We start from the raw sequence: 16,384 nt of genomic DNA, 5'->3' as shown, positions 1-16,384 counted from the left end.
ACAGCAGCAATGGCAAACCGTGCAGTCTTATATTTCCTTTTTATGGTGGAGGTATTTCCAAAAGGTAAGAAAAAGAAATCCGTTATTATAATGTACGTTACAGTTGGTTCCTTTCTTCAAAATAACATAGAAAGGACTACGCATATATATATAAATGTTTGTTTTTTCAGCCTCACATCATATGCAACACTGCCAACATATGAAAAAGGAAGAATATTGAATTGGCCTCTAATGTTCTGAAAAATAATTATATACTTGTGGGGATTACTTCTATAACCTACCTGTGGTTATTTTAGGGCTTAAATGTGCAACAGCGATATTAGATGCAGCAAATGTGTGCTAATTTAAATTTTGCTGAAAGTACTGACAACCGAAAGCGAAAGTAGTTAATGTTCAAATCTTGAACGTATTCTAATGATTTGCGAAAGCGGGATGTTCCACTATAACAGGGGGGTTCAGTTTGTGTTCTGGTAATATAGAATTTTTTTTTAGATCAAAACAGCAACAAGTGCTTAAATCAGCATTTTATTCGACACTAAAGTGATTACTGTTATGTTGTGTATAGAGGGATTTATTCTGGGGATTACTTATATTATTTTTATATTGACAGCTACCTACTGTACACCTGGATTAGTACAGTCCTAGTCTCCCATAGGCAGACCTGTCTGCACAGCTGAAATTTAAAAATTTTGGCACACATGCAGCAGCAATGGCAAACCTTGCAGTCTTATATTTCCTTTTTGTGGTGGAGATATTTCCAAAAGGTAAGAAAAAGGAATCCATAATTATAATATACGTTAGTAACGTAATGCATGTAACAGCATTATGTAGTTAGGGTACAAAAAAGGTGACTGCTTACTGTTACAGTTACAGAAAAAATACGTATTCAGATTATCGTTACATTTAGTAAAAAGGGGGATTATTAATATTGTGCTTGTTTGCAGCAATGTGTCTCTGTCATCATGAAAGCTGCAGCGGGCGGTTGTCAAACCCACTATACCTGCAGGCAGTGGAAGCAGAGAGCTGCACACACACTGCTGTCACACCGATAGTAAATAACATTATCGGTTCAGTTTGTCATTTGCTAAACGATAGTTTAAAATAAATCAATCTCTGACTCTGCTGTTATCTGCTGGCTGAACACTGAAACACACAGTTGCTCTGGAACTGTATTAAAACTGCCATTGACTGTTCTGTTGTCTTACATAGTGAAGTTAAATTCATATTATTGATATTTATTTACTCTTGTCTTTATTTGCACATTTGGTATTGAAGTAATCCAAAATTAACGAAAAGCAATCAAGTTGCATTACTTTAATATTGTGGTGCTTGGATTAGGTTACTGATTACATTTTTAACAGGTGAGGGAGAGCAGGGTTGAAGGTCACATTTTAAATTCAAATCAAATCCTTCGCTTTGATTGGACCGTTACTAACTGGGCGGGGCTTGCTCCACACACACACCTCACTTGTTGTTAGATCAGGAGGAGGAAGAGGGAGGAAGCAATGAATTAGTCTCTTTCTATCTCTCTCCATAATGCTCTGTAAGCTACCACGACCCACAAAACGGTGAAGTGTGGTTTTATACAGACATTTTGACTAGAGTGGCCAAGATGGGACACAGAGCTAGTGGGGGGTTACTTGTGTAAAACATATTTTATACACTTGTCAGCGATGTTATTCATATCATTGTGGCGTTAAGTCCGCTTGCATCAGCTCTACTATCTCTGAGCTGTGAACTTCACTGTAATAACTTTAGCTTACAGTCCTGCTTTTAAGTTCTCAGTGGACTTCACTTACCTTAAAAATATCGTACACAATGCTACAAGTACCTACATGTGTAAATTGCACCTTAACATTTACTACCAATACAGAAACAATATTGAGCATACACAATCATAAACAATTTTTCTCATCTGCATGAGTAAAAATCTCTTAAATTCCATAGACTGCTCTTACTCAGTTTAACTAATTGAAGACATCACTTTACACCTTTTACTGTGTTTACTTAATGACCTACTGTAGACAGTGTAAGTAAGGCAGAGAGATAAAATAAACCTCACTTTCCAGCCTACATCTCTACAGGCTCACAGGTTTAACTTGGCTGGTTAACTACCTGCATTCTAGCAATAATCTCACTCTTATACAATCTGAACACAAATAATATTACCTACACGACACAGTAAAATGCTATTAAACAAAACTGTACATAAGCTAAACATTTCACAGGCTTTGTTGCATCAAAATGGTCATTAATGCTATCTATTAACACACATTACACTGTGAATTATATATACTAATCGCTAGCGTGAAACACTAATGTGTCCAGCACATACACATATCCCAGCCCCACATGTACATTCAAATTCAAATTCAAACACTTGTATGTGACCCCAAACCAATGTCCACAACATTTACAGGAGTAAGAGGAGGAAGACTCTATTTTGTCACCATAACAGTCCCATTACACTTTTTTTTACATGTGCAAAACATATTATAAACAGGTCTCAGGAATGTTATTCATATCATTGCGGCATTAGCTCAGCTTGTGGTCACAAGCTGTCCTGAGTCCTGACGGCCAGCATGTACCTCCAATTCATGATAAAAAGTCAGCTGACTAGAGATCTGCTCTCATGGCCTCAGTCTTATCATTACTATAGTGGAAGGAAATGGCAGTGTTTTTCCCACCTTATTATGTTGATGAACTTGACTAATTACTTATCAGGTCTGGGGTGGCCAATTAGATTTCAGGGGTGTCTGTGGTCACCTCAGGCCACCTCCTAAAATTTCCATTGGTTTTATATGATGATTATATGATGAAATTTAGTCATCATGAATCATCAGACATTTGAAACTATTTTGCAGGAAGAGAAAAGACAGGGATTTTGATGAAAAATACTCTGATACTGATTTTTTGGCATATATTTGGCATATAACAAGAGATAAATGAACAATTAATACAGGACCACAGGATTAAAACTGGGAAAATGTGTTTTTCATTTCATGGGGCCTTTAATAGATTCCCTTTTAATGTTTAATGGAAGCCTAAAGTGTCAGGTAGGAATTGAATGACTTTACTCCCCTTCAGCTTATTCTGTTCCAAAGATGTGGACTGTCAAATACATCTTGTGGACATGTGACAACCATCACCATTGTGGGGTTGGTAGTCACACACTGTTGGTTGGTTGTTCCTGTTATTTTAATGAAGAAAAATCAAAATCTTAAAAATTAATTTAAAATGTTTAATTTCATTGAAATGCAACAACCTAACACATCTCCTGCTTTGAGAGAACAGGAAAAATCATTGCTGTAAGTGCATTTTTTGTCCTCATATAACAATGTTGTGCAGCTTCACCTCTCTGACTGTCCTGGGCATTACATCTGGTGGAGTTTGGCCCTTGTTTGTCTTCCTGACAAAATTCCTGCTCATTTTTCTATGTAAAAAGAAAGAAAGGACTGGATATTTCACACCATGCGTGTATATGCCAACAAAGAAGAGAATGTGATAAGCTTCCCCAACTGGGATTTTTTGCTACCAGCAAAGTTAACAACCACATTTTGTAGCATAGCTAAAAAAAACTATCTAAACTATATTTCTCCTTTCATACTTTCTAATGGTAATTCACTAACCAAGACCACTCCTTCTAGAATATGGATTTAATGGTTTATTGGGAGTGTGATGGAAGGCAGGGTGAAAAGGAGGAAGGATAGTTAGAGGGATGGTTGGAGAGGGAAGGATGGATGGGGGAAGGGAGAGGGTCGGGGGGTGTGAGGATGCGGGGGTTAGGGTCGAGGTCGTGGGATGCGGGATGAGGGGGTAGGGGTCGAAGGGATGAGGGTCGAGGGATGGGGAGAAAGAAGAGCAGGCGGGAAAGAGGGGAAGGAGGGAGTGGATAGGAGAGTGATAGATGAAAGGAGGAGATGCGTCGACGTCGGGGAGGTAAGTGGGAACAGGGGTTGAGACTCAGGGTGGGGGTGCTGTCTCGATGATCTGGCATCTGTACGAGGCCCCCCTGTTCCTGTGTTTGAGCAGAGAAGAGAGGAAAGTTAGCGGAGGGGTCGGGTGGGAGGGACTTGCAAGCTGAGACAGAGGGGAGAGGAGCGGATATGGTGTGTCTAAATACCCTGTGGTGCGGAAATGGGTTGCGTACAAGGCGTGGTCTTTGGTTCCCGAACTTTGTTTATAAGTCTATAAACTTCATTAATTGTTTTATTATAAACAGATTGTGTAAAAGCCTAGAAGAGAAACACGGAAGAGCTGGATATTTAAATTTTGACATGAAAAACACTAAAAGTCCTCTCACCTCAATGTCAAATCTTACTCCTGAACAACATTTTTTAGTAGGGTGCTCTCTAAGGAGCAACATCTAATGAATATGACAAACCAACCCAGTCCTCCCCGGATTAGTAATTGTATCGGATTACATTTTAAAAGTAACCTTCCAGACCCTGATTATAAATCACAATGTTAAATTGTAGCAAAAACCTCAGCCTCACATCTATAACTGTCGTTTCTTTTCCTCCATGCAGGTCTAACAGCTGTGATACAAACACAGCAGACTGTGATGGCAGCAGTAGGAGAAGATGTCCATCTCAGCTGTCAGCTCATGCAGTCTAGAGATGTTCTTCAGGTCACATGGATGAAACTTTCACCTGAGGGGCAGAACAAGAATCTTGGCAGCTACAACAAACACTTCGGGCAAGGAGTGAATGCTGATTTTCAGGGGAAAGTGGAGTTTAAAGATGCTGGACTGCAGAACTGCTCCATAGTTATCAGGAAGGTGATGGAGCAGGATGAAGGCTGCTATCTCTGTTTGTTTAACACGTATCCTGATGGTTCTCTGACAGGCAGAACCTGCCTCCAACTCTATGGTGAGCTCCTTTCTTCACTTTTGAAGACATATTCGTGGTGAATTACAGTTTTAAGTTGTTTCACATGGCACATCTTCTCCACCTGCAGGGCTTAAACAGATGGCAGTTAAATTGTCCGAAATGCCCAAATAATTTTCCCCAATTTGTGAAATGAAATGTTTGTTTTTTTTAAGTGAGAGATGCTGCCCCAAATATATTTGATTCACAACGTTATAAAGGAGGAGAAAGTAGCAAACAGTTGTTTTTTTAACAACTTGCTCCATGTGATATTTTTTTTAATGTTTTGTCTTTGCAGAGCTGCATGAACCCATTCTACAAATCAGAGAATCAAACTCTACTGAAGAGACAGTTGTGTCCTGCTCGGCCACAGGTCGTCCTGCTCCCACAGTAACTCTGAATGTCCCACAACAAGACCTCTACTTCTCTCACAACAGCACAGTCAGTGTCACCAACACCAACGGTACAGTCACCGTCACCACTACAGCTGTGCTGTCTGGTTTCCATGGGAACAGTGCACAAGTTGGATGTGCAGCACGACTGCTCTCAGTCCCTGAAATTCAGGTGTTTGAGACGATTCCTGTGAATGGTGAGAAACACTTTGAAATCCACAGATTTATAGATAGATTATCACTTTATGATTCTGATATTTGTTTTTCTTTCTTCAGGTTTTGATGATGAATCTGGATCCAATAAGAGTAAGTTACCCTTAAAGTTGTCTCAAGTCAAAATTCACATTTAAACTGTGGTTGCTTTATGAATGTTTAGTGTTTATATCACATTTTTTCCTCTTTTTCTCATAGATTTCACTTTGATCGTTGCATTGATCACAGCAGTGGTCGTTGTTTGTGTTGCTGTAGTCGTCACTGTCCTGCTCAGACATAAACATAAGAACAGGTAATTTCAACTTTCAACTCAATATCTGTCTTGTTGTGATACCAGTGTCTCACAGTTAATATGGTAATAATTTATTGACATTAAGAGGAAACACAGAGCTTAAAGAATCTATACAGACAACACCTGTAAATAAATAATATATAAATGTTCTTAAATCCTTCAGTCTGTCACACAGGAATGCTGAAAGAGATCAGGATATCTTATGAGTAAGATAATTTCATAATTATTCACTTGTTCATATTTATTATTAATTGCTTCTTCGGAAAATGATTTAATCTGTCTTCTCTCTATTTTGGTATTTCAGTGATAGAAATATGTATGATGTATTGTAATAATGTGAGTGGAAATTTGCTCATGTCTTGTTTTTATCTAAAGGTGCAAAACAGCTTTAATGAATCTGGAGAACCAGGAGATCAGGGAACAGTCATCTGAGAAGAAAGATCCACAAGAGGAGAAAGTAGAACCACCATTTTCCACAGTTAGAAATCTATTTCGTGACAAACAACCAACAAGACTGTAGTTTCAATACAAAGTCAGACAGACTTGAACAAAGCTGCATCAAATCATGTGTTGGTAAAATGTTTTTACCGTATTTTTTATAACTTATTAAGCTTTTTAAGACAAAAAACTAATTGAATGTTACCTTTGACTCAGAGAGGAGATGTTTTAATGTCTGTGACATGTTGAACACAACCAGTTTCTCTTCTTTCTTGCTGTTTGTTGGGACTTTAAACTCTACCAAATGTTTTGTAACATCTATGATATAATTCAGATATATTGTTTTACACTAGTTTATTATTACCTCATCAATTTTTTAAGTAAAATGGTCATAACTGTTGGTTTTGTCCCTTGCACTGTTTACTGCTTCTTTTTAGATTATTTTTTTGTATAAAATGAATTTTGCCAAAGATAAAATTACACTGAATGTAAATAATGAATGTGTATTATTCTTGTAAGGATGCAGTTTTTCTATAAAACTATCTTTTGTACTTTGTATTTGTCTTTTGTTGTAAATATTTCTTAACATGAATATTTTCTCATAATGTCAGGTGCCTAATTACAGCTACATTTTTCATCAAGCAGTGTCTTTGTCTCTTCCTCTTAACTTGTCGTTAGATGTGTTTGTGTGTCACAACTACTGTCTCAGTCCTGCTCATTTAGTCCTTTCTGTCTCTGTCTCAGCCTCCAGCCTCCTTCTTACTTCTCCAGACCTCTTGCATCGACATTGAACCTTCCATTATCTGCCATTCATCACCTGACCACCAGGTGGCCTCAGACTTCTCCACTGGTCTGCTCACCTGTTCTCACCTGTTTGCCTGATAACTTGAACTTTGAACTGTTAAAGTGCCTTTACCTGATGTGTTGTTGTTCCTCCTGACTGGCTTCTGTTAAGCGGATTGTCTCTTTGCATCATGGGACACGTAACACACTGTTTATATTATATTTTAGAACAAATCTGCATTTCAAAAAATAAGCAGATTATTTGACAAATTTTGCCACTTGCAGCAACAATGACACACGGTGTCTTTCCAAAAGGTAAGAGAAAGATGTTACAGTAGTCTGTACTTTTACAGAAGTCATTTTTTCTGCTGAAATTGAAAGCACCGTGGAGGATTCCTGTGTATTTTTTAACTCTAACTCAAAGTGAATGTTTTGAGAAGAAATATTGAATCCTGCTGATTTATTCTTGTTTTCCACATTCAAAGTGTGACAGGTGAATGTTTCTTGCTGGTGACAATTTTTATTTACAGCAAACTAAGACAAAAAACAACATAGGTAATTAATTAGAAATTTAATTATGATAAATAAGTTTGTCTCAAAAACAGCTACGTGTCCATCTGCCTGTTTTCAACATCTTTGTTCATCACAACCAACCAGCAACACATTTATGAGTTAACATGAAGCTTAAAGTGACTCACACACTTTTTTTCACTTTTAACATCACTGTTCAGTCTCTATAATAAAGTTTAGTACTTTACCTGCAGCCTGTCCTACTTTGAAAAGCAAAACTATATTTGCTGAAATAAATCATATTTTATCACTGAGTTGCAGTTTCACCATTACATTATAAATCATTTTGAGCAGTTAAGTATCAATTTATAACAGAAACTGTGTTGCAATGTTCACATCAACCTAAAGTTCACACACAGCTTAAACCCACAGTTTCTTTCACCTGAGGGGTAGAAGAAGAATCTTGGCAGCTACAACAAATACTTTGGACAAACAGTGAATGATGGTTTTCAGGGGAAAGTGGAGTTTAAAGTTGCTGGACTGCAGAACTGCTCCATAGTTATCAGGAAGGTGATGGAGCAGGATGAAGGCTGCTATCTCTGTTTGTTTAACACGTATCCTGATGGTTCTCTGACAGGCAGAACTTGCCTCCAACTATATGGTGAGCTCCATTCTTCACTGTTGAAGACATTTGTGGTGAATTACAGTTTTAACTTATTTCACATGATGGCAGTTAGAAATGATGGCTGTTAAATTGTCTACTTGACGTCATTGAGCCATGAAATACAAATACTTCAAACCACTAAAAGCATGTTGTACATACTCCGCATTTCACACATTTTGTATCATAATTTTGTGTCATGAAAGTTAATTTTCTTCCCAAATGTAAGAAGACATGATGGTCATGATATTTCAATTATATTATCATTATATCAAATTCCTCAATTTGTAAAATGAAATATAGGAATCAGAGACAACTGTTCATCATAATGTCCAAGAACCCAAACATTTCTTAAAACGCTTGTTTTAGTCAGTCTAAAGCCTAAATATATTTGATTTATAATGTTATAAAACAGAGGAAATCAGCAAACTAGTTGATTTTTATTGTAACAACTTGCTCCATGTGATATTTTTTAATGTTTTGTCTTTGCAGAGCTGCATGAACCCATTCTACAAATCAGAGAATCAAACTCTACTGAAGAGACAGTTGTGTCCTGCTCGGCCACAGGTCGTCCTGCTCCCACAGTAACTCTGAATGTCCCACAACAAGACCTCTACTTCTCTCACAGCAGCACAGTCAGTGTCACCAACACCAACGGTACAGTCACTGTCACCACTACAGCTGTGCTGTCTGGTTTCCATGGAAACGGTGTACAAGTTGGATGTGCAGCATGACTGCTCTCAGTCCCTGAAATTCCGGTGTTGCTGATGTGTCTGCTGATGGTGAGAAACACTTCCAAAACCACAGATTTATAGATAGATCATCATTTTACGATTCTGATTGGGTTTCATTTTTCAAGTTTTAATGAGGAATCTAGATCCAAAAAGAGTAAAGTTTTCTCAAGTCAAAATTCATATTTACACTGTAGTTGTTTTGTTATACCACCGAGCAGTCAAGGGAGGCAAAATGAGGAGGGAAAAGTACAAGTCCAGGGTGACGTTTCAGCATGAGCATTTATTCACATGGCACCATGTACACCAGATCTGCCAACACCTTCCAGCATCAACTTCACACACAGACTGACTGCCTTATGTAAGGACGTCTGCTCAATAATTGCCTGGCACTTTTTACAGGGTTACTTTAACACATAAATATACAGTAAATATTTACATAAAACCATAAATGTATATTATTTTTGTATTAAATTAACATGCAAGAAAATAAAGAAACCATCAGAAGAAAGCTCCAATTTAGCAATTTTCAAGATTGACATTTATTAATAGATCCTCATATAAATGTTAGACTTTGTGTGACATGAAACATTTTTCTCCTTCCTCTGTGATTTTTGGAAAGTGCTGGTTAAATTTGGTATCACTGCTACTGCTGCCACTGCTATTAGGCTATGTCTTCTAATTCTAACAAAGACAACAATAAAGGAGCTATCAAACTTTAATTTTCTTCATAATGTAATTTATTCCCAACTATGCCTCAATTTTTCTCATAAGCAATTGCACAACATGGCCGCTGGAGGTCCCTTTTTATACAGATTTACTCTGAAAGTGTTGAGACATGAAGTTACTTTATCCAGGATAGTCAATGTGAAATCATGTCAGTGTTTCTCATCTGTCACATTAAGCATCAGTGTTACCGTAGCCTACATTTTACTATTTTATTATAATTTTACAGTGGTAACCTGCAACATAAACATTTCCATCTCCAATATTGTATTGATCATGTGAAAAAGCGCAATTCCTTTATTCGAAATAACACAGAGGAAAGGACTATTCATATTTAATATACACAAGTGTTTATTTTTTCAGCCTCACATCATGTGAAACACTACGGAGCCCCTTAAGTCCCAAAAGGTGTTTTTTTTTTTTTTTATCTTGTGCGCACAATATATTATCTTGGGGGAACAGTTCTTGGGGGAACATCTGTACAGTAAAGGCATGTTAGGCCTATGTTTTGAAGACCACGGGGGTAAGTTGCATTTATAGATTTTAATAGTTTGTTGATTTCTCAAGTATGTTAGAAACATGGCAGCGTTCATTGCTTCATTTGAATAGTCTATTTGCTATGTTTTTTACAGAGCCCCTGAAGTCCGAAAAGGTGGTATTTTTTATCTTGTGCGCACAAGTTAATATTATGTGGGAACAAGTTATTATCTTTATCACAAGACAAAAAAATACCACCTCTGGGGATTTTAGGGGCTCTGTAAAACACTGCCAGGATATTTAAGACAATTGAATTGGCCTCTACAGTTTTGAATAATAATTCTGTCAGGGTGGGTGAGTGGAGCAGGTGGACCCAAAAGCAGAGACGGTAGGCAGGGACAATCCGATGCAGATATTTATTAATGAAAAAAGCAAAAAGTCATCGGAACAAACCAGAACACAGGAGACACAGAAACATCGACCCAAAAGCAGAACAGAAGCAGACAACTCAACGAAGACCGAACTGAAAACTGGACTATAAATACACAGGGAGTGATTGCAAATGAAACACAGGTGAGGGAAACGAGACACAGGTGAGACACATGAAATAATCAAACACAGGCAGTAAAGTGACCAGACACAAGGAGGAAATATTACAAAATAAAACAGGAAATAAAGTAAACAAACAGGTGACACAAAAAACACAGGGGGAACACACAAGGGAACAGAGAAAACCAAAACCAGGAAACAAAAGCAACACGAATGAAAGAGCTCCTCAAAAAGTCCAACTAAAAATAGAAAAAGTCTTAGGGCATCAGAAGGATAACAAAAACCAAGGAAGTCAAAAGAACAAAAACACAAAGAGTCCAAAAAACAGGAAAAGTCCTGGTAAGACGTGACAAATTCTTTACTTTTAGGGATTACCACTATGACCTCCTACCTGTTGTTATTTTACGGCTAAAACGTGCAACAACAACATTAAATGTCGCAAATGTATGCAAATTTAAACTTTGCTGAAAGTACTGGCGACCGTTAACGAAAGCGAAAGTAACCTACTGCATACCTGGATTGGTACAGTCCTAATCTCCGATACACAGCGCTGCTGTTGGTGCACAAACAGCAGCAATGGCAAACCGTGCAGTCCTATATTTCCTTTTTGTGGTTCAAGTTTTTCCAAAAGGTAAGAAAAATACATCTGCAATTATGATGTACATTACAGTTGGTTTTAAAGTCGTTCGGTGTGAGTAGGTTAAACCTAAAAATAACTGTAGCTTTTAAAATTTTGTCAATGACTGCTTCATTATATTAGAAACAGACATTGGAAGTAACTGAATACATGTAACGCCGTTTCTAGGATACAAAAGAAAGATAACTGTTATAACCGTCACAGTTATAGAAAAAAATACGTACTCAATTTAGCGTTACATTAAGTAAAAAGTTGGATTATTAGCAGGACTACAATTTGACAGCACTTGTATCCACATATCTCTGTCATCATGAAAGCGGCAGCGTGCAGCTAGGTTGTGGGTCACACGTTATACTTTCATTTGAATTCCTCATTCAAGTCCCAGTAAATCTGAAGTTAGAGCGTCTTCAGCTTCTGTACTGTGAATTATTTCCCAGTGAAACGGAATATTTGAGCGGTGTACAGCTGCAAGAGGGGTTTAAATCAAAACAATCGCATTTGATTGGACCGCTAAAAAGTGGGCGGGACTTGCAGAGTTAGCGTTATGAAGAGCTGCAGAGAGTTGTTGTCTCCACACATCTCCCTCACTTGTTTTTAGACCAGGAGGAGGAAGAGGGAGAGATTAATGAATTAGACCTCAGCCACTATGTTTTGGAAATGAAAGCCAAGTTTTTGCCCAAACATATATCTCTTCCTCCCTCTCTCCATATTAATCTGTTAGCTACTAGGACCCAAACAGTGAAATGCGGTTTTATATGACCATGTGTGTCTAGCTACTGGCCCCATGTCACATATGATTGGATCAATTTTTGGTCTGGAAGCGAAAAGACGGGGAAGTTGGTGTAAAAATACCCTGATACTGATTTTTTGACATTAATTTGGCATATAACAAGAGATAAATGAACAGTTAACACAGGGACACAGCATTAAAAGTGTCAGGTAGGAATAGAGTGACTTTACTCTCCTTAAGCTTATTCTGTTCAAAAGATGTGGACTGTCAAATATGTCTTGTGCACTTGTGACAGCCATCCCCATCATGGAGTTGGTAGTCACACACTTTGGGATTTTTTGTCTCTGTTATTTTAATGGGGAAAAATAAAAAATGGAGGCAATCTTAAAAAGGAATTTAAAACCTTTAATTTTGTTGAAATTCAACAACCTAACACATTTCTTTCTTGCATTGAGAGAGAGAAAAAACACGAAAACTTATTGCTATAAGTGCATTTTTTGTACTTATATGACAATATTATGCAGCTTCACCTCTCTGACTACCCTGAGCATTAGATCTGGTGGAGTTTGGTCGTTATTTGTCTTCCTGACAAAATTCCTCCTCATTTTTCTATCTAAAAAGAAAGAAAGGACTGGATATATCACATCATGCATGTATATGCCAACAAAGAAGAGAATGTGACAAACATCCCCAACAACCACATGTTATAGTGTAACTAAGGAAAAAACTATCTAAACTATATTTCTCCCTTCATACTTTTTACTGGCAATAGTTGTTTTATTATAAACAGATTGTGTAAAAGCCTAGAAGAGAAACAGTGAAGAGCTGGATATTTAAATTTTGACATAAAAAACACTAAAAGTCTTCTCAGCTCAATGTCAAGTGTCTTACTCCTGAAATGACCTTGTAAGTGACCTTTGACCCCAATTCTTAAAATTTTAGTACCAACATTTTTTAACAGCACCCTCTAGGGAGTGAGATCTAATGAATGTGACAATCAACCCTGTTCTCCCTGGATTACTTTTTAAAAGTCACCCTTCCAACCCTGATTATAAATCATAATGTTAAGCTGTAGCAAAAGCCTCAGCGTCACATCTATAACTGTCATTTATTTCCTCCATGCAGGTCTAACAGTTGTGATAGAAACACAGCAGACTGTGATGGCAGCAGTAGGAGCAGAGGCCCCCTTCAGCTGTCAGCTCATGCAGTCTAGAGATGTTCTTCAGGTCACATGGCAGAAACTTTCACCTGAGGGGAAGAAGAAGAATCTTGCCACCTACAACAAATACTTCGGACAAACAGTGAATCCTGATTTTGAGGGGAAAGTGGAGTTTAAAGATGCTGGACTGCAGAACTGCTCCATAGTTATCAGGAAGGTGATGGAGCAGGATGAAGGCTGCTATCTCTGTGTGTTTTACATGGATCCTGAAGGTTCTCTGACAGGCAGAACCTGCCTCCAACTCTATGGTGAGGACTAGACCTGAAACTTATTTTCATAATTGATTAATCTGTTGATTATTTTTCTCAATTTATCATTTTGTCCATGAAATGTCTAAAAAACCCAAATAATTTAGTTGTATGTCTGTATTTCCAGTATTAAACACATTCCTGCTCGAGAATTACAACTTTAATCTGTTTCATAATGTATCTCTCACATGCAAATAAATGGCAGATTAAAATTGTTTATTTGTCTGTTTGCTATGAAATTGCTTTTTGTTTTTTTACTGTCACACATGATAATAACTGTATTTTCACACCACAAAATGCAAAAAGTGCCAAAAAGAAATGGTGCTTGTGTGCATTTATGTTTACGAACAGTATTTTCATATAGAGCTGCAACAATTAATCAATCGACAGAAAACTGAAACAGCATGAAAGTGACAGATGCTGCATCACCAGTAGCAGGTGATTCTCTCTAGGCCAAACAAACTAACATACTGGACACAAAGTATCATGTCAAAGCTGATGTCTTTGTAAGAAATGAATTCATGTGAAACAGTATTTCTTTAATGTTTTGTCTTTGCAGAGCTGCATGAACCCATTCTACAAATCAGAGAATCAAACTCTACTGAAGAGACAGTTGTGTCCTGCTCGGCCACAGGTCGTCCTGCTCCCACAGTAACTCTGAATGTCCCACAACAAGACCTCTACTTCTCTCACAACAGCACAGTCAGTGTCACCAACACCAACGGTACAGTCACCGTCACCACTACAGCTGTGCTGACTGGTTTCCATGGAAACGGTGCACAGGTTGGATGTGCAGCACGACTGCTCTCAGTCCCTGAAATTCAGGTGTTTAAGACGATTCCTGCAGTGAAACAATCGTCTACTGATGGTGAGAAACACTTCCAAAACCACAGATTTATAGATAGATCATCATTTTACAATTCTGATATTTGTTTTTCTTTCTTCAGGTTTTGATGATGAATCCGATGATGAATCTGGATCTGATAAGAGTAAGTTAACCTTAAAGTTGTCTCAAGTCAAAATTCACATTTAAACTGTAGTTGCTTTATGAATGTTTAGTGTTTCATATCACAATTTTTCCTCTTTTTCTCATAGATTTCACTTTGATCGTTGCATCGTTTGCGACAGTGGCCGTTGTTTGTGTTGCTGTAGTCGTCACTGTTGTCACTGTCCTGCTCAGACATAAACATAAGAACAGGTAATTTCAACTTTCATCTCAATATCTGTCTTGTTGTGATACCAGTGTCTCACAGTTAATATGGTAATAATTTATTGACATTAAGAGGAAACACAGAGCTTAAAGAATCTATACAGACAACACCTATAAATAAATAATATATAAATGTTCTTAAATCCTTCATTCTGTCACACAGGAACGCTGAGGAGATGGAGATGACACAAGACCCTGAAGGGTAAGACAATTTCATAATTATTCACTTGTTCATATTTATTATTAATTGCTTCTTCAGAAAATTATTTAATCTGTCTTCTCTCTATTTTGTCATTTAAGTTCCTTTCTGTCTCTATATCTCTCTAACTAATGTGTTATTTATACATGAAGCTGATTCTGATGTACTTTACTCTTCATGGTCCATTGTGTACTCATAGTCAGCCTGTTTATCCACATAACTGTTAACTGTCAGAGTCATTCAGTGATAGAAATATGTATGATGTTTTGTTATAATGTGAGTGGAACTTGGCTCATGTCTTGTTTTTATCTGAAGGTGCAAAACACCTTTAATGGAGAAGAAGAACCAGCAGATCAGGAAACGGACATCTCAGAAGAAAAGTCCAAAAGAGGAGAAACCAGAACCATCATCTTCCACAGTTAGAAGTTGATTTAGTGACAAATAACCTACAAGACTGTAGTTTCAATACAAAGTCAGTCAGACTTGAACAAAGCTGCATCAAATCATGTGTTGGTAAAATGTTCAGATATTGTAAAAGAATCAAAATGTGTCCTGAACAAGATGAATCTCTCATCTTATATCTCCAGATCAAAAAGATTAATGTATACAGAGGTTTTGATGTTTTTGTACTATTTTTTTACCATATATATATATATTTTTTAACATTTTAAGATAAAATAAGTTATTGATGTTTGATGTAATGTTACCTTTGACTCAGAGAGGAACTACTTTAATGTCTCTGACATGTTGAATACAACCAGTTTCTCTTCTTTCTTGCTGTTTGTTGGGACTTTAAACTTTACCAAGTATTTTGTAAATTCTTATTGTTTTACACCAATTTATTGTTTTATCCATCCATATTTTTGTAAAATGTAAATAGATTCTGGTTTTGTTCTTTGCACTATTTACTGCTGCTTATTTCCTTCTTTTTTATTTTTTGTCATACAAACCTAATAATGGCAGGGATGAAATTACAGATCATTGAATATAAAAAATGTATTATGTATTATTCTTGTGTTAAATTAACATGCAACAAAACAAAGAAACCATCAGGAGAAAGCTCCAATCTAGCAATTTTCAAGATTGACATCTATTGATAGATCCTCAGATACATGTTAGACTTTGTGTGACATGAAACATTTTTCTTCTTCCTCTGTGATTTTTGGAAAGTGTTGGTTAAAATTGGTATTACTGCTACTGCTGCCACTGCTATTATGTCTTCTAATGCTAATGAAGACATCAATAAATGAGCTATCAAACCTTCATCTTCTGATAATGTCATTTATTCACAGCTAATCATCCCAACAACTTGGGATAATAATTATAATTAATAAGTCCAACAACTCCCAACTAATAATTCTTTACTTTTAGGGATTACTACTATAACCTCCTATCTGTGGTTATTTTACGGCTTAAATGTGCAACAACAATATTAAATGCAGCAAATGTGTGCAAATTCAAACTTTGCTGGAAGTCCTGACGAACGAAAGCGAAAAGTAAT

At 37.0% G+C, this 16,384-nt stretch overlaps 2 protein-coding genes across 2 annotated transcripts in view; both read left to right on the top strand.

The window, feature by feature from the left end:
• LOC121891965 overlaps positions 1–16,384 on the top strand; it is a 203,674-nt gene that overhangs the window by 30,963 nt on the left and 156,327 nt on the right. The gene's annotated exons all lie outside the window — the stretch shown is intronic.
• On the top strand, positions 9–15,506 carry LOC121891955 (OX-2 membrane glycoprotein-like). The gene is made up of 8 exons (XM_042404675.1): positions 9–64; positions 4,530–4,630; positions 13,234–13,474; positions 14,034–14,342; positions 14,422–14,463; positions 14,570–14,672; positions 14,848–14,886; positions 15,199–15,506. The coding sequence occupies exons 1-8, from the start codon at positions 10–12 to the stop codon at positions 15,311–15,313; spliced, it is 1,005 nt and encodes a 334-aa protein (XP_042260609.1). The 5' UTR covers position 9; the 3' UTR covers positions 15,314–15,506.

The sequence above is a fragment of the Thunnus maccoyii genome, chromosome 24, assembly GCF_910596095.1.
Source record: "Thunnus maccoyii chromosome 24, fThuMac1.1, whole genome shotgun sequence".
Taxonomy (NCBI): domain Eukaryota; kingdom Metazoa; phylum Chordata; class Actinopteri; order Scombriformes; family Scombridae; genus Thunnus; species Thunnus maccoyii.
This window is presented reverse-complemented; position numbering and strand designations above follow the sequence as displayed.